Source organism: Podarcis raffonei, chromosome 9 (assembly GCF_027172205.1).
Source record: "Podarcis raffonei isolate rPodRaf1 chromosome 9, rPodRaf1.pri, whole genome shotgun sequence".
NCBI classification, from domain to species: Eukaryota; Metazoa; Chordata; class Lepidosauria; order Squamata; family Lacertidae; genus Podarcis; species Podarcis raffonei.
Genome location: NC_070610.1, coordinates 58748269 through 58767981, shown reverse-complemented (window position 1 = coordinate 58767981; position 19713 = coordinate 58748269). Strand labels below are relative to the sequence as shown.

Below are 19713 nucleotides of genomic sequence, written 5' to 3'. Positions count from 1 at the left end.
TGTACCCTTCTTAGCTATGAAAATCCATTAATGAAAACAACTTTTAAAAAATGACCTGCACTCTAACAGGACAAACTGGCCAGGCATCAGTCACCAAACTTTTTAGGCACATCTGGAATTTTGAGGAAGTGCGCATGGATACCAGTCACAAAATGGCTGCTATGTGAGTGTGGCATACCACAAAATGGATGCCTTATAGAAAAGAGCAGAAAGAGAGAGGACCCTAACATAGCATGGGCATGCCCTTCCATCGGCTGACCCTTCAAGCACTGCCATGGTTGCTCATACAGAGAAGCTCCTTGTACCTAACCACTGTTCAGAACAGATGTGAAGGGGTTGTCCAGTCCTGGCATCCAAGAAAATGTGAACCCATTAAAGAGGATGTGCTCAGTATAGCAGAAGCTGAGACACTGAGCAGGAAGACCCAAGAGCGTTGTTGCACACAGTTCCAATCTCTCAGTGCTTTGAGGTTTCCATTTGCTTTCCCAGGGTTTATGTTTCCTTTGGAAATGAGGCACAGCGGAGACTGTGGTGTCTTTATGATATATGGTTTATATACACACATCTACAGCCTGAGGCTGCGATGGAGGGGTTCACAGCATTAACACCTGAGAAGGGTCTTGGTTCTGTCATTGCTGCAGCCTTGGATTCAAACAGAAATCTAACATTGCTGTAACTGTATACAGCCTAGGACCCTCATACCTACAGGACTGCCTCTCCTGATACGCCCCGCGGAGGACCTTACGGTCCATAAACAATAATACTTTGGAGGTCCCAGGCCTCAAGGACGTTAGACTGGCCTTGACCAGGGCCAGAGCCTTCTCAGCCCTGGCCCCAGTCTGGTGGAACGCTCTCCCACAAGAGACCAGGGCCCTGCAGGATTTGACATCTTTCTGTAGGGCCTGCAAGAGGGAGCTGTTCCGCCAGGCCTTTGGTCTGGGCCCAGATTGACCCCCTTCTCTCTATGGGAGAGAAGTGGCCTCTTTGGCTATTTCTATCGGCCCATATGGGACCAACATGAATGTCCTGGCCTGGTGAAATTTTAATTCCTTACCCCTCCGGTTATGATTCGTGGGTTCCCACTTAATTTTATTTTGATTTTAAATGTGATTTGAATTGTATTTTAAACTAACCATTTGATTTTGTGTTTTTATTGTATTTTATATATTTGGTGTTAGCCGCCCTGAGCCCGGTCTCAGTCACGGAGGGCAGGGTATAAATAATAATAATAATAATAATAATAATAATAATAATAATAATAACCCGTTCTTCAGCTTGCGGCTTTCCCTCTAGCTCACATCATGGCAACTTTCCACTCTCCACTCTGGCTTTGTCTTTCTAATTACCCATGAAGTGAGGGAAGGGCCTTGCCCATTTGCCATCCTGCACAAAGCGCCCTTCCTTCGTTCCCCTTAATGGCCCATCACCTAGGCAATCTGTTCACTAGTTTGGCTTATATTTTAACACTTGCTGGATCCAGGCATCAGAAGGGGCTCAGCATACAGTCTACTCTCCCCCAACTCATAACAGTCTATCTTTGTGCATTGTGAATCACTGAGGGGATATTTACTGAAACCTTTTCTGTATGTGCTACTGGTGCGCATGAATACTGTTTACACAAAAGGATAAATGAACTTTCTTTCTTTCTTTCTTTCTTTCTTTCTTTCTTTCTTTCTTTCTTTTTCTTTATACATACATACATACATACATACATACATACATACCCCGCCCATCTGGCTGGGTTTCCCCAGCCACTCAAAAGCAACAAAACATTAAACATTAAAAACAGGGCTGCCTTCAGATGTCTTCTAAAAGTCAGATAGTTGACTTCTGGTGGTAGGGTGTTCCACAAGGCGGGTGCCACTACTGAGAAGGCCCTCTGCCTGGTTCCCTGTAGCTTCACTTCTCGCAGTGAGGGAACTGCCAGAAGGCCCTCAGAGGTGGACCTCAGTGTCCGGGCTGAATGATGGTGGTGGAGACTCTTTTTCAGGTATACTGGACCGAGACCCAGTACATGAACGTGACATCAGAAATGGCAACATCCAAAACTTAGTGGAGGAATATTACAACCACCCAGGATACTCTGTAACTTACCTGAAAGCAGTCATTCTTGGACAAAGGAGCTTATTGGGAAGATGGCAATGTTAAGCTACTGAATTAGAATTCATTATGAGGCGGCTGTTCATCATCCCTGCACTTATGTGTATACACACCTCTGCAGTCCACAAAAAACTTATGCCATAATTAGTGTGCTGGTCTTTAAGATGCCACAAGATTCTTTGTTGTTCTGTGTACAAGAGGGAATTTAGTCAAAGGCGGTTACATTTGTAATCAGCATCTGCCAAGGAAAGCAGAACAGAATTACCTCTGAGAAATGGTGACTTAGCTGAAGATACCCAGTAAGCCTTCTGACAGAATTGAGATTTGAACCTGTGCTTCCTAACTCCATGGCTGGATTTAGGAGCGGGGAACTGAGACAATTGTCTAGGGTACCAGGCAGTGGGGTGGGACAGGGGGTATGGAGAGGCTTGTTGCAGGCTGCTTACTCTAAAATCCACTGAACAGCTGAAGCAAATTGTACCAACAGTTCAATTGCGTGACCGGGTGGTGACAGCCCCAGCCCCCCGGGATCAAAAGGAAGGAATAAAAACTCTGACAACATTATATGGAATTAAAATTAGGCCACAACTTTATTAAACTTCTGAATGTAGGAAGAGCTTGGCTTAGGCCTTGGGCGTGTATCCCTCCCAGCCCCCCAGCCGGGGGGAACTGGGGCTCATCAGGGTAAATGAGATACGGGGGTGCTCTGCAAGACGTAAGTGTAGCAGGCAGCCAAGCCCATATCCCTGCACTTAGGTAGTTCACTGATGACCTTTCAGTGTATGGCCAGTGACACCCATATATATATATATGTGTGTGTACACACACACACACACACACACACACACACAAACCCTGGAATTGCTGCTGCAGGGGGGTGAGTCACCACTTCACGCCCCACCCCCAATATAGGGAAGAAAAGGCTAAAGGATTCCACCCAAGGCCATAAAAGTTGTGACGAATTGCTACGGGGAAGACAAAAACCTGCCAATGCAGGAAATTTTTTCCCCGGCCCTTCAACAGCAACCAGTCAAAGACTGTAGCAACACCTGCTAAACAGGAAGAAAAAGTTAACCTGCAAACAAGAAACATTAAACAAAAGGAGGGGAGGGAGGATGAATCTCCAGAGCCGAATGCCTGGCTATTGTCGGCTCCATCCTCTATTTATAAATGGGGCTGGCCCCACCTCCCAGCAAGAAACTTGATTGCTGAGGCTGGGCGTGAAGCTCCAAAAATGAACACTGAGAGGCAAGCCAGCCCCTGTTTGCCAGTAAGCTGCCTGGGAACTGTAGCACCACAAGCGATCCCACAAAGGGCACCCACAGTGTAAAGTGTGAGTGCTCATTCTCTACATGTACACATGAGGTTTTTGGTTTTTTTTTAAATAAAGCCCCTTCCTTCCTTCCTTCCTTCCTTCCTGGGCCTGTCAAGTCCTGTGGAGATCTCTCCATGGGCCGGATCGTGAGTGCACGTGTGATTTCTGGCATCTGGGCATGTGCAGACGTGATTTCTGGCGCCACGGAACCGAGTCCCCGCGCCGCTTTAGCACAGCGTGCAGGGACTTGCTGAGCGGGCAGCTCGGTTCGGGGGCGGCTCCTGGGCCAGTTAAACTGCCTGCATGGGCTGCTTGTGGCCCATGGGCCGCAGGTTGCTGATCTGTGTTAGGGGAAGGGTAGCATCTCTGGTGTGGAACACATCATGCTCCTTCTGGTGTACGTTGTCCACCTTTGGTCCCCCCCCCCGCCACTCAGCTCTCATCTGTGGCTCCTAGAAGCTGTCAGCATGCGATATGGCCACACCCTAGGAATGGATTCAACTGGCTGGCTAAACCAGGTAAGGGTAGCTGATGGCTCTCTAACCCTTGGTGACTTAGGGACTTTCCTTGCATGTGAAGACAGCCTCCAGCAGATTGAGTGGATGAGACCAACAGCAGGTCCAATGTTCAAGAAGGCAGTTTCTGCATGTGCTGTAGAGGTAATTGAGGGGCAGATGAAGCTCATCAACCTGGGAAGGTAGCCCATCTAGGAGAAGGAAAACTCTGACCCAAAGCCTCAGCTGCCTTGTGGGATATCTTTGGGAGAAGAAAAGGCTAAGGAGTAAACCCTACACAAATCCAAAGTTCCTAAGACGGTTGGATGGCGCCTTGTATGCCTCCTTCTGGCAACTCCTGCAGCCAAGCTGGTGCCAAATGGATTGCTTTCCTTTCCTTTGGACCACATCAGCGAGACCAAGAGGGGGGTCTTGTCATGTGGGCAGCCCAGGACCTCCAAACACACTGCCCACCCTTGTGCCCTGGGGAAGTCACTTCATTGACTTCACTTGCCCAGGTGCACTCCATTCTCTCTCGAGACAGATGGATACCAGCAACAACCTTTTCCCCAGACTCAAGTCAGCTTGCACAAATTTTAAAAAGATGGATAAAATACAGAAAGCTTAAAGTATATAAAAGAGAATCATTTAAAAATAACCACACTTTAATTAAAACAATATGAAAAACAGATCTATTAAAGTACAGATAATTAAAACCATTAGATAGACTTGTACGTGATTTTGCTTGAAACACACATTTCTGCAAAGCACATTTCCTCTAATATAATATATTTTAATGCCATTTTCACCCACACATGCATTTTTATGCTAGGCTTGCCATATTTCAAAAAGTGAAAATTTGAACACAAATTTGTTGAGCTATTTTTAAGGAAATTCACACAGATTTGAAGGATAGCTGCATTTTCATTTTCATGGTGTGTATTTTTTGAAAAGAAATTGCAAATCAGGCAAGTTTGCCTTTAAATGTGAAGTGAATGAAACTTCTCCTCCATCCATGCCTTCAAGTCTATGCCTCTTACTTGGGACTAAGCTTCACTGAGCTTAATATTCCATGATCAGTCACAGGCCAGTGCTGTATGTTAAGCAATAAACACTCAGCAATGCCCAAGTCAGCATGGAAATGTCCGTGGAATTACCCCAAAATCAGAGTGCAAGTGAAGGAGCCCAGGTCCCCAGAGGGAAGATTTCCAGATGAAGATATTCTTGGTTCTGTGCCTAATGAATATCGCAAAATGGATATGGTTTCGTATGCTAGGAGGCGAGAGGTTGTGAGAGCAAAGTCTGCCCATATCCTTTATATCTGTTTTGATTTTTAAAGGGTGTTTCTCAAGCTGCTTTCCATATTTAGAAAAGCAGGCCTATACCTAGAGGAGGTAATCCCTGAGCAACCCCTGGATGCAGATGAATAATTCATGGTCTAAATAAATGTATAAATATACAGTGGTACCTCAGGTTAAGTACTTAATTCGTTCCGGAGGTCCGTTCTTAACCTGAAACTGTTCTTGATCTGGAGCACCACTTTAGCTAATGGGGCCTCCTGCTGCTGCCGCGCCGCTAGAGCATGATTTCTGTTCTCATCCTGAAGCAAAGTTCTTAACCCGGGGTACTATTTCTGGGTTAGCGGAGTCTGTAACCTGAAGCGTATGTAACCTGAAGTGTATGTAACCCGAGGTACCACTGTAATATATTTCTATCACCTAGCTATGCAATAATTTTAAAAAATGCTCACCCCAGATCTACAGCTGGTGGCCAACAGAATGCCTGACAATAACCAAATAATCTTATGTGGCTTCACAACTTCCCAAAGCAGGCGCAGTGTGTTGACTTTCAAATACTAACTGCACCACAGCAGTGGAATACAAAAGTATGATTGCTCCAAACCTTGAAATCCAGAACATAAATTTACAGGTGTATTTCAGAAAACATGTCAGATGTGTTTTGACTTATAAAGTCTTCTTCGGTGGCGTATAGTCCAAGGGCGTTCTCCTGTGTGTGGTCTCACGGAGTCAATTCATATAATATGTTACTTCAGAAAATGGTATTCTGCTTTGTAGCAATATCCAAGCTCCAATGTCTCTTAGTATTCGCTTTTCTCATAGAGGGATGCTCTGTGCCTCTATCATATTTGAAATAGCAAATCCTGTTTGCCCACTGATGTAGCTCACTGCATATTGTCCGAAGAGATTAGCTGCTCTACCTTGCGAAACACCCCAGACCACAAGAAGTTATATTTAGGAGGCCTCAACAATCGAGCCAGCCTGATTTTAGCCAGCCAGCTGAACACAGTCTTCAGGCAATTTCAGCTTCTTCAGCCACCTCTCCTGTAAAAAATAACACCATCCAGATATATTCGACGCACAGCTTGCTGTATCGTTACACTGCAAAGGGTACCAAAGGGCGCTAGGATGCATTTTTATCAAAAGTCCAGGACGTGACAGATTTTTGTCAAGGAAGCAGAGGTTACCTGCTGAGGTTTGACGCTTAGGCAAGCCCAAATAATCAAGATGAAGCCCAAGTTTACAGTCTAACCGCAGAAAGTGCACGTTGGGTAAATTTTCTTGCAGCATAAAATTTGCTGAATGTGAACATGCTATATGGGGACAAGAATGATATTTTCCAGATACAAAATAATGTACTTTCAGTACACAGATAACTTTCAGGACACAGAAATGTTCTACCTCTAAGAAAGAAGGAACTCCTTGGCAAAGCATTGATCATCTGGAGGAGTCATTAACCTGCCCCCTGGGATCATCAGATCATAGGTGACCTCTGCATCCACAGATGTATTCTATGGTTTTTTGGGTAGTTTTGTTGTCATCCTGTCAAAATTCATGAAGGATCCATGCCTTGAATCAATGTTTTTGGTGGTGCTCACTAGTACTGAAGCTATGATTTTCATTGTGTAATCTACCATTGTAAGCTTTAATTTGATGATATTTCCTCCCAGAGAGACTCCATGTAAAATCAGGGCTTTTGGGGCAGGAACTAACCAGAACTCAGTTCTGGCACCTCTCAGGTGGGCACCATTGCCATTCTAATAGAATGAGAGAGGCGTTCATGATGAATTCTGGCACCTCTTTTTCTAGAAAAATAGTAAAGGTAAAGGTAAAGGTACCCCTGCCCATACAGGCCAGTCATGACTGACTCTAGGGTTGCGCGCTCATCTCGCTCAAGAGGCCGGGAGCCGGTGCCGTCCGAAGACACTTCCAGGTCACGTGGCCAGCGTGATGAAGCTGCAGCTGGCGAGCCAGCACCAGCGCCGCGCACGGAAATGCCGTTTACCTTCCCGCTATAAAGCAGTCCCTATTTATCTACTTACACTTAAGAGTGCTTTCGAACTGCTAGGTGGGCAGGAGCTGGGACCGAACGATGGGAGCTCACCCCGCCGTGGGGATTCGAACCGTCGACCTTACGATCAGCAAGTCCTAGGCACTGAGGTTTTACCCACAGCGCCACCCGCGTCCCGAAAATAGCACTGTGTAAAATCATGCAGATTCAAGAGAATTCCTTTCAATTTATTGCACCTGACTTTTACCCCAACCCTTTGGAAGAGCAAAGTGTACCAGCTCAGCCTGCTCTTCAGGTACTAAAGGTGGACAGGAGTCTTCAAGCCTCTGCTCTCCTTTCTTACAGTTTGCTATCTTTAAACTGTACTTGGGCATATACTGTATAACCAAAGTTTCCCGTAGTTGATTTCTGGGCTTGTTTCAACATGTTGATGTTTACCAGTGTAGCCTTGTGCAGTCCCAGAAAACACTTTAGGATACCTCCTGCCCTTTAACATAATCAGTTCCATCTGCTACACAAGTAGCATCACTAGTGGGATAGAGCAGGGCATCACAGTCTTGTACTGGCTTCTATGTTATGGTGTATATGTCTCAAAGAAACCCATGTTAATCAGAGACTGCCAGTTCTTTAGAAGATAATATTAGACTTTCCCATAATATTTCCCATAATATTTCCCATTCAGAAAGGATTTGGATTGGAGTACAGTGGTACCTTGGGTTAAGTACTTAATTCGTTCCGGAGGTCTGTTCTTAACCTGAAACTGTTCTTAAGCTGAAGCACCACTTTAGCTAATGGGGCCTCCTGCTGCCGCCGCACCGCCGGAGCCTGATTTCTGTTCTTATCTTGAAGCAAAGTTCTCAATCTGAAGCACTATTTCTGGGTTAGCGGAGTGTGTAACCTGAAGCATATGTAACCTGAGGTACCACTGTAGCTGGATCTGTAGTTGGATTGGAGTTCATACACACCGTATGAAGAATGCTGGGAGCTGTAGTTTACCCCCTGACAGATCTACAATTCCTAGCTCTCTTAACAAACTACAATTCCCAGTCATGTGCCTTCAGTGCGCTTTAAATGTATGATGTGTACACAGCCAAGACGTTAAATGTTCTTGTCTTTTAATATTATAACAAGCTGCAGTATTTGTTTGGGTTGCTCGGTAGTTTTAAACTCTTTCATACTGTCCTGTCCTGTGAACACACAGAAACAGACACAGACACACAGAATGTTTTGATCCATTTGGGAGCACATCACTGCAGCTTTGCCTTTTCTGTGGACTTTCCTGTGGTTCTCACCTCCTCAGAAGTGTGGATCCTGCCTGGTGATGTGCAAAAAGTAATTCCTGCTCAGTGGTGTGTTCTCACCAGGCACCTCCATCGGAGCATCCTTTGCTGTGTGAACCCATCTGTGACCCCAGAGACACTGCTTCATTCTTACTGTAAAAATATTTTCCCTCCTTTCTCATGTTGCAAACCTGGCTTTTAAAAATCAGACTATCCCTACACGGGCTTTACAGAGGCAAGTGTGCAGCTTGATGATTCTACAGTATTGTGACATTTCATTGAGTCAGTAATTATGGAAATTACTCCTAATGAAGTGTAAAAACAAGCTGACAATTGCCATGGGGGTGGAGGAAAATAACCTCTAATCTTTGATTTGTTGAACAAAGCAGCACAGAGTGACCTTTGAAGGGAAAGGCAGGGCTGATTTGAGTTTCTCCTGTAACTTTTCCAACCTGTGTTATGAGTAAGTTAATTGACCTATGAATTCCCTGCTCTTTAGGTACATTCAAGCTGCTTTACTGTTTGTTTCTCCGCGCTAAATGGATCCTCCAGGGTCATAAAAGGACGCAAGCTCTGGCCATTAACTACCTAAGGATGGTGGCCTAGGAGCAGGCATGGGGAATCTTTTGGGCTCTGGGGGCCAAATCTTTATCTGGCCCCCATCCCCATGCATGGGGTTCCCAAGTGCCTGATAGCCTGCTGACTGTCAGGGTCTTGGGGACCGCAGTGCAAAGGGCATTGTCCAGTCTTTCATAACCTGACATTTTCTACATGTTGCAGGACCTCAGCTACCATCATCCCTGACCATTGGCCATGCTATCTTGGGATGATGGGAATTGGAGTCCAAAACTCTGGGAGGGCACAAGGTTGGAGGAAATCTGTGCTACATATTCATAGTGTTTGAATAAAATGTACTAGGACAAACCACCCTTTCATATTTTTGGGCAAATGGGCTGTTCTAGCTGTTCTTAGGCAAGTGGTATAAATAATGGACTGGATCCAGAACAAATTAGTCACACTTGTATCCCATTAAGACCAACGTGAAATGACTACCAGAAGCCCTTGAAATCAAAGGAACATCCTTGTGACTACTTGTTCTGGATCCAACCCAATATTCTTGTGATGCAAAAAGCATAGTTTGCTTCTCAGTGACTACAGTATTAGTACCAGGCATGAAGAGCCACACATTTGGGAAACCTGGGCACAATCCAAATTGAGTTTAACCCCTTTTCTCACTTTTATGCCTAAAAAAGCCTCTTATCTATTTTCTATTTTCTTATCTATTTTAAGCCTCTTCTTATCTATTTTCTCTGTTTTCACTCTAACCTTAAAAACCAATCTCCTACTAGACTTCCACTGCTGTATACTATTAGTGGATGTCAGAGGTGAGGGGCTGATGGGGTTGGTTGGTGCTGTGGAACTGGCCTCATGACAGCAACATCTGTGCCTCTTACCAGGATGGTCTGGAGTGGGTGGGGCAGAGAGCGGGCACATTGGCATAGCCAACCTACTGCCCCACCAGCAGCTCATGCTTGTCTTCGCACTCCTTCATGGGCATACATGGAACTGCCTCCATCTGACCTTCTCTTAAGGAATGTTTAAACATTCAATTTCCCCCCTTGTGAGTTCTTCTTTATATTCATTGTTGATTAACTTGATACTATTACCATTTGTGTGATGATTATGGTCCTGGTTTTTAACTTTTCCATTTCCATTTCTGTAAGCTGAAGCCACAAAAGGTGTCTGCTATCTGCCCCTGCCTTGGTCATTTGATTGCCCTTTTTACCCATTGCTGTCTTTTTTATTTGTATATATATATCTTGCTTGTTTTATGTTGCTATGGCCGTTGGCTAATGTGAATAAAGTTTATCTATCTATCTATCTATCTATCTATCTATCTATCTGCCCCTGCTTCCCTGTTCTGGTCAGGGGGCCTTTCAGAATCACATGGGATTTGATGCCAGGAGGCTTCAGACAAGGGCAGCATTGGTAGAAATCAGTGCTTCTATCTGGGGACCCCAAGCTTCACACTTTGCCCTTGCGTACCTAGTAACAATCTTTTCATTTCCCACTTTTATTTCACCCTTTTTAAGAGTGTGAGCTTATGAGCAGGGATGAATTCATTTCATTCCCGCACAGCGTTTAATATATTGTAGGCACTTCAATATACCATGGCAATGAATCCAGGGAAAGTAATACCATTTAAATTCCCAATAATTTCTGGAGCAGAGTCTTAAACATGCCAGTGGGACTTAACACGTCCTTAACATTGGCTGAATGGTGTCCCAAGGTCCTCCCCATCTTAACTGTGCATCTCTATAACAATTAGCGCCTGGACAGCAGAACACTGGTAACTTGGTAAGTGACTTTCATGGTTACCATGACATCTGGCATTACAGATCTCTCCAAAGCAAAGCAGGGACATTCTTCTAATAAATTTCAGCATGCAGCAGAAACACAAGGTGTTGATTCTATAATATTTCAGCAGCAAGAAAATATTTTCAAACATGGGTTTCATTTTCTCTCTCTACTTTTTTTTACATTTGATCACGTGCCATTGCACATTTGTAAAGACATATACTTTACAAAATATTACAATATTAAACCTGTACAGACAAAACTGGTTTGAACTGAGTGGAGGAAAAAATGTCCTTGCGATGTAATGTACATTCCATTTTTTGTACAATCTTCACAGTTCCTTCTAATGTAGTGTTCCTTGGACACTGAGCACTGTTATGGGACTTCTTCTGTCAACCTCCATGTTCTGTTCAGGAGTGAACCAAAGATGAAGCTGGGCTGAAATGAAGGACTCTTTCTTGATTTTGTACAGTCCTGTGATTGATTCTCTATGCTTGGCCTTCTTGCCAGGTCTTGAGGTCATGAGGATCCAGAAAGCCTATTGATTGGCTCTCCAGGGAGCTAGGTTGCAATAATAGTAGAAAGGTGAAATGATTGTTAAACAAAAGGATACCAGATGAATTTTTTTTCCTATCTAAAAACCCCTGCATTGAACTCTGGAGACAAACTTCTTCCATCAACCAGAAATTGTATAGACCAGGTGGAACAATAGCATCTGAAGGCAAGGCAGCATGACTCAATATTCAACTTCCATTTCACCAGTCCACCCATTTTGAGAAGGTTCCTCCTTTGAGGTCAACTATGACTGTGTTTCATTTCCTTAGCAATTGTCCACTTACATGTCACATGTTATACAATCTCAAAATCACCCTGAGCATTTGGGTAATCATTTATCTCCGGTATGAAAACTCTTGGAAGAAGGTTTCTGTGACATTAAATTATGAGGTATGGAATTGAGGTAAATTATTCATTTTCTTGCGTCATCCTGGCTTGGATGGGGCTATGAAGTTACCGACCGATAAATCCTGGATTTTTTCAGCAAGGGTCAAAACTTAATAAATAACAACAACAACAACAACAACAACAACAACAACAACATCTTATTATTTATAGCCCACCCATCTGGCTGGGTTTCCCCAGCCACTCTTTGCTGTCATACAACACAGTATTTGCATGCAGAACATTGCATCTTCAATTTACAATAACTCCAAGAAGGTTGGACGAGGCCCCTGCCTGAAGTCCTGGAGAGTTACTGCCAGCCAGTGTAATTCAGAGGTGGGAAAACCCAAGAGTTAATGTGGCCCTAGAGCCATCTCTGCTTGGCCTTCAGGACTCACTAGGCCATAAAAGCTCCCCCAGCCCCTTTTAGGCCATGCCCCTCAGCATCCCTGCCCTGCACCCTCCTTTCTCAGGTGCCTTCTGTGCCAACTTTTAAACACCTGCTGAATACTCTTCTGTTCCACCGGGCCTATGCAGGCAATTAAGAGTGCACCCCCCACTTAATGTATATAATGGGTAAGATCAAGTAATATAGCATACCCTCCAAACTTCCTATACAGGATTGCCTTTAGATGGCTCGGGGGGTCAGATAACTCCATACCCTCCAACATTCCTCCAATGAAAATAGGGACACTCTAAGGAAAAGTGGGACATTTTGGGATCAAATCAGAAACTGAGATGGCTTCTCTAAATCAGGGACATCTCTGGAAAATAGGGACACTTGGAGGGTTTGCTATAGAAGCTTTCTATGGTATGAAAAAAACACCATGGAAGGGTGGGTGGGAAGTCAATGGATGTGAGTGCTGTTTAAAAGAATTTGTAAATTCTGAAAACTTAATGAAAAGGTTCACTTCTAATGGTTTTATTGTTTGGATTTATGTTTTTATATTGTTGTAAACCACTGTGATATATCTTTATTATACAGTGGCATATAATTACCCTATTTTTAAAATAAATAAATAAACAAATAAATAAATAAATAAATAGTGCTTTTGCCCAGCTGGAATGTGTCCCTGAAGTGTGATAAGTTATCTTGCTTGTCTGGTTAGAGAGATATGCATATGTAAATGTGCACGTAGAAGCCTCTGACTTCTGTATGAAATGAAGCTCAGTCCGTCCTTCCACCCTTTCTCCCTTCCGATGTAGCAAATGGGACTGATGTAGGATATCATTATTTTAGTTGTGCTTTTTGTTTTAAATTACATCGTACAGTTGCTGGACTTTTTACACTGTTCCCCACTCTGTCAAGAGGAATGGTGGCATAGAAATAAAATTAAACAGCATTGGCATCCACGTCATTCTCTGAAGTAGGGAGTAGGTGGTGAGGTAGGAACCTGCTAGCCCTATACAGAAGCCCTTCTCTTGAAAGGTTAGCTGTCTCCCAGCTACATAGTGAAGTCTAGATCCATCCAACAATGCTAGGTGGAAGATTAGCAAAATCTGCTTCTCGAAGAATCTTAACCATTTTTTTTTAAAGTTCTTGTCCATCAAATTAAATAGTAAAAGTAAACCAAATGCTGGTAGATGTTTTGTGCCATTGTAAATGGTAGCGTTTACAAGTCAGCAAGTTAGAGAAGAGCCACCTCTTGCCATAATTACCAATAAAATTTCTGCACATCACACGGATTGCAAGCAGATGCACTGGATTGGAACCAGAACAAGGTAGTTGCACTTTTAGCTCTCATTGAAATCAATTGGACTTAAGTTAGCTATGACTAACTTCTCACATGGATTTCAGTGGAATCCAATTTGCTCCGGATTCAACCCATTTTTGAAAAAACCAAACATTCCATTTTACAATATGGCACCGTGCCATTAGACTGACGTAAACAGGTATCATGTCAGTGTTGTATTTTCCAAAGCACAGAGACAAGTTGAGCTGAAGAAGGCTTATGATGACAACATATTTATGCACACACACATGCAATCAGTGCTCGGGATCTGTAGCTTAGTTGCCTTCCAGAAGTTTGGATGTTTAGTTCTAAGGCAGGCATGGCCAAACTTGGCCCTCCAGATGTTTTGGGACTACAATTCCCATCATCCCTGACCACTGGTCCTGTTAGCTAGGGATGATGGGAGTTGTAGTCCCAAAACATCTGGAGGGCTAAGTTTGGCCATGCCCATTCTAAGCATTGTCCTATGAGCAATACTCCTTTCTCCCACATCCACATAAGACTTTAGGAGTACTCGTCCACCGATGTATATGGGGAGTTGATGTAACTCGATGCTGTTGACATGGCTTTGGAGCTCCTGTGTGAGCAACCATTGAAGCTGGGTTCCTGTGAAGGAGCTCTTTTCTTGCGGCTAGACTTGGTGGTTTCTCCATCGTTGGGGTCAAATACCACCGACATGCTGGATTCCATTCTGGAAACTGTGTAAAGGCTACTTTGCCTGGTAGGGTGGAACCTGGTTGTCTTGAGTTCCAGTTCATCATAACTAGATACTTCGATGAAAGGACACCACTGGAAAGCTCTCTTGAAACCAGCTCTGAACCTGAAAGCAAAGAAACCCAGTCACTCGCAATGTATTTGTACTGCAGGAGATATCAAGCAGCATTATGTTGCAAGCTTAGGCGCCTAAAATGGTGGGGAGAGGTGGCGGTGTTTCAATATGTAGTACAGTTACTATGGCAGAAAATGTAATCAGGCTTGTGGGACGAAGGGGGAATGGAGAAAGGGGAACAAGCAGCACAAAGGGAACAAGGAAGTGTTTAACTGAGAAGGCACTCTTCACATGGATGTCTGCACATTCATCAATGGGAGTTAAACATCTAGGGACCTGTTAGCATATCTGAGAAATGAACAGGACATGTAGAGGACATCTGGGGTGTACTTGTGCAAGACATCTAGAGTGCCAGAGGGAAACACTAAGGGAAAAGAGGCAAATTAGGTGAACCAATTAGATACTGAAGTGTCTATCATTAGCTTTTAAGGAACCCCAGTGTCTTAAGAACCGTATAAATATGAGGTATGTGTGATCTCTTGGACTTGGTCTCCTGCCCTTGTGCTGGACAGGAGAGCATGGGATCCCTGGCGGGCAGGTCACCTCCACTGGTCAACTGTTTTTGATTAGTCTGTAACCACAGAAAAGTCTTCAAGAAACAATTCTGTGAAGCTAACCAATTGAGTTTCTTAGCTTTAAGCTTTTAACTCGATTATTCAATTGCCTATTTCCTGGTATAAACTTGCAATAAGCTTTAATAAATTCAATTTGTTTTGGATGCATGCCAGGGATCCAGGTGTCTGTCTGCCTAGTTATGTGACCTGGACCCTGTGATCCTCATCTGAGACCCTTCTTTGTGTGCCTCCTCCACAGGAGGTCTAGAAAGTGGCAAAACAAGGACAGGCCTTTTCTGTGGTGGATCTCCACTTGTGGAATGCTCACCCACAGAAAACTTGCCTGGTGTCTTCATTACATAACTTTAAGTGCAAGGCAAAAACATTCTTTTTCTTCCAGGCCTTTGGCTAATTAAACAATCTATAGCCTTTTAAACAGAGGTATTGTTTTCATTTCTTATTATGGTATGCATTTCGGTGTTTTTATATTGTAAACCACCCTGTGATTTTTGCATAAAGTCCAGCTACAATCAGGTTAGCTTCTCCCCTGCAATAAAGGCCTAGGTTAGTTATCTGGATTTGTAAAGACCTGCTGATAAAAGCCAAAGGACTGTGTATGTTTGATTCTATGTTGGAGGAGACTCTTGAGAGTCCCATGGACTGCAAGAAGATCAAACCTATCCATTCTTAAGGAAATCAGCCCTGAGTGCTCACTGGAAGGACAGATCCTGAAGCTGAGGCTCCAATACTTTGGCCACCTCATGAGAAGAGAAGACTCCCTGGAAAAGACCCTGATGTTGGGAAAGATTGAGGGCACAAGGAGAAGGGGACAACAGAGGACGAGATGGTTGGATAGTGTCTTCGAAGCTACCAGCATGAGTTTGACCAAACTGTGGGAGGCAGTGAAGACAGGAGTGCCTGGCGTGCTCTGGTCCATGGGGTCACGAAGAGTCGGACACGACTAAATGACTAAACAACAACAACAACAACATGTTTACAGATGTAGGCAATAACAGAAGCTCTGGGCAGGGACAGATGCATTATTTTCTGTATTAATAATGCCATTCATATGTTTTGAGACTGAAACAAGGTGAGAAATGTAGTTTAACTAGTGTTCCTATAGCCACCAGAGGCAAAATGCTTTGTTTGAGTTAAAGCAGGTGAATCAAAGTCAGATGAGAATTAAAAAGCAGACCAGTGCCTAACAGATGAATCGAAAAGCATAGTTCACATTTCAGGGAGCAGAAAGTAAACAATGTTTTCTGCTACTTCATTTTGTGTTCCAAGCCCAACATCTACACATCTTGCAATCCATTGCATCTTGCATAATATGGCAGGGGTGAGGGAAGCCGTGTCAGTCTGCTACAGTAAACACAAGGCGGAGTCTTGTAGCACCATATTGATGAACAGATTATTGTGGCATATGCTTGTAAATCTGTTAGTCTTTAAGGTGTAATCAGGCTCAGTCATGAAGGGTTGCTAATTAAAAAAAATAATTCAATCCGTTCCTCGTTGGCATTTAACAGTATCACTAAAGCAAAATGTGCTCCTGTGCCATTAAAAACTCATGGCGGGCAGGAAGTCAACTGGTGAACTGTTTCCTAGCATTTGTTTGTAACATTTCTATATTCTACCTCAGAGGAGCATTTCAGCTTCGTAACAAGCCAAGAAGTAGATCAGAGTAGAAGATACATTTCACAGCAGAAGACGAATTTGAATTTTGATTTCCCAAGTTAATACCCAATCACGCCCTGCTGCACTGCAGTGGATAGATAGCGTTTTAGGTGTCATATTGAGCAAACCTTCATCTGCTGAATTTCCAAGTGTCAAATGCGAAGGTTCCCCCCAAAAAGATGGCAATGCCACTCCGTGTCTGAGGATTCAGCTATACAGCCGCAAATAAAATGTTTTAAGTGTGTTTTAAGTGCAATATGCAATGTGACGCTAGATGGCAATGGTGAGCCTTATGGAAAATTCAATGTATTTTTAAAAATGCTTTAAGAAAGCATTTTCAGAACAGTTTTTATATGTGTGTAGATTCCACCTGAGTTCAACGAAATAGGCACACAGTTCCTACTCATTATGTAGATAGAAGGGAAGTGGTGATAGTGTGAAACAGCATGAATTGGAATCTGTCTAGCAAATTCAAAGCTACTTTATCATTCGGTGGGCTCCAGCGGCATCTCCTCCCTAGAATGTACTGTATCAGGCAGAAAGAATTCTCAAGAAGCCAAGGTGGCCATGTGCTCTGCTTTGCAGAGGCCTGCCCTCTGTTTGAAGGAGTCTTCTGCTTGAAATATAAAGTACCGCAAGATTCAAGAGGAAATAGGATATCTTGATTTGAAAATGTGAATAAGCGAAACGAAAATGCCTACAATTGTCCAACAGGTTATTCCTAAATTACAGCCACAAATGCCTCACGGAATTCTGAGGCAATCTTACCTTTTATTGAGGCAGCAGTAGATGATCGGGTTGTACATGGTGGAGCTCATAGCAAGCCAGAAGGTGGCTAAGTAGACTTGCTGAATGTATTTCCAGCGGCCCAAGTTCTCATAGATGCCAGTAGCTATAAAATAAATGTGGTACGGCAACCAGCAGACTGCAAATGTCAGGACGACAACAATCATCATTTTAACCACCTGCAGAAAAGGAGAGGAGTTTTGGAAGAATGTGTGGACATGAATGTCTTTTAATCATTGAATTTTATTTTTTGAATAGAACTAAAATACAGGGAACACACACACACACACACGATACAAGAACACTGAAACCAATAAAGAAACTCACTAATAATAATAATAATTCTGCCCATCTGACTGGGTTGCCCATTGTCAGGGAACTGCCATCTGAGACGCAGGAGGTGAAAGGGCTCACGGAGGGTGAGAGAGACCATTCAGCTGAGGAGGGGACCAGCAGGGGGAGAAGTGGAGTTCCAAGGGAAAGTGAGTCGGAGGGAGGGCTCAGAGACACTTCAAGCGAAAACAGTGGGGAGGTTTCAGGACCTCCTGTAGGGACACCCACTCCTCGCCGGAAACTGTCACGCCGAGAGTCCAGAAGACGCGTTTCCGTTAAGGAGCTTTTATGCTGGAAGAAGTTCCGTAAACGCCCACTGTCCGATTCAACGAGCGACTGATGGAGCCATGCTTAAGGCGCTCCGTCACAGACAGAGGTTTGTGGACTTAGCCAAACTCTGAGGGACTAGAATTTTACGCACAAGCAGCTCACCATCCCATCACAGCAATCGGACAGTCCCTGAAAGCAGCTTGTGCAGAGAGGCATCATGAGCAACCCAGCCGGAGCCGGGGGAGCAGGAGGAGCTGGAGAGGGTCCAAGCCTGGAAGAAAGGTACAGGGTGTTGGAAGTCCAGCTAGCACTGCAAACGGCGAGGCTAGAAGAAAGGAGGGCGCAGGATGCAGAAAAGGCAAAAGGCGCTACACTAGCAAGAAAGATGCCAGGATTGGTGCAGAAGTTTGGGGGGGACCCCAGGAACTACCAAGCCTTTAGGACAGAGATGCAGTATGCTCTCGAACTGCAGTTTAACGACTTTCCCGACGAGGCATCGCGAGTGGCGTTTGTGATTGGCCATCTCGAAGGGGGGGCGAGAGACTGGGTTAGACCCCTGATGGCAGGGAATAGTGAAATGCTGAAGGACACGAGGAAGTTTTTTCGCGCCATGGATTTGATGTTTTCCAGTGAGATTGAACAGGGACTGGTGCGCAGACAATTGATGGCTTGCAAACAGGGGAGCCGATCGGTTCGTGAGTACTGGACTGAGTTTACAATGTTGATACATAAATTGGGATGGGACCTATCGGCGGAACCCATTCAAATGCTCTTTGAAGAAGGGCTTTCTTCGGCGGTGAAAGACGAACTTTCCCGGGCGCCCAGGGCGGAGTCTATGGACCAGCTGACCAAATCAGCGCTGACCATTGGAGCGCGCCAGGAGGCAAGAGCCTTGGAGAAGCGGGAGGGGAAAGGAGAGTGTTGGAGGGATTTCCGCATTCCAGAGATTCCAGAGCCAAGTTTCCCGCCAGGAGAGCCGATGGAAGTTGGAACAGTGCGCGCGCGCGCAGTTTCAAATCCCAGTGAAGGGAGGAAGAAGGAGGGAAAGAGCGCCAAGAAATGTTATCTCTGCCAGCAGCCAGGTCACTTTGCCAGAGTCTGCCCGCAAAGAAAGGAATGGCAAGGGATGGCAGGAGCTGTTGGGGGGAAGGAGGAGGGAGTCCAGGAGCCAGTAAAAGCCAACGCCTGGCTGCCACCGTCAGGGCACTGCAGCCAGGCCAAGGAGCAGTAAAAGTGCCCACTCCGGAACCTCCAAGACCAGCCCTAGTAATAGAGGTGTTGCTAGAGCTGGCAAACGGATACCCACTAAAGACAAAGGCGCTGTTGGACTCAGGCAGCTCCTGTAATTTTATGAGTAAGGAGTTTGCAGCTGAACACCAGATACAGACACTCCCTTTAAGCAACCCCCTGCAGGTGACCACGATCGATGGGAGGGAGCTGTTGGGAGGAGAAGTTAGCCTACAGACCGTCCCAATGGTTATGAGGGTGGCCAGGCACACCGAAAGGATAGCGTTCAATGTGGCCACCCTGGGAGGGGCTCCCGTCATTTTGGGAATGAGCTGGCTAGCGTTGCATGACCCGCTAGTGGGCTGGCATCAGAGAGTGGTCTCCTTTGGGTCAGCACATTGCCTGGAACACTGCAGAGAGGGAAAGGTGGCAGAAGGGGCAAAAGCCTTTCTAGCAGGGACGGAAGTGGCGGACAAAGGGAAGGTGCCCAAACAATACGCTGACCTAAGCAA

General features: G+C 44.7%; 1 protein-coding gene across 1 annotated transcript in view; it reads right to left on the bottom strand.

The window, feature by feature from the left end:
- Nucleotides 1–13632: 13632 nt before the first annotated feature.
- TACR3 (tachykinin receptor 3) overlaps nucleotides 13633–19713 on the bottom strand; it is a 41156-nt gene continuing 35075 nt past the window's right edge. Inside the window, exons 4-5 of the mRNA XM_053403928.1 lie at nucleotides 17354–17550; nucleotides 13633–14348 (exon numbers count right to left, since the gene is read on the bottom strand). Of these exons, the coding sequence (XP_053259903.1) occupies nucleotides 14033–14348; nucleotides 17354–17550 (513 nt within the window). The 3' untranslated portion in view covers nucleotides 13633–14032. The remainder of the gene's footprint in view (nucleotides 14349–17353; nucleotides 17551–19713) is intronic.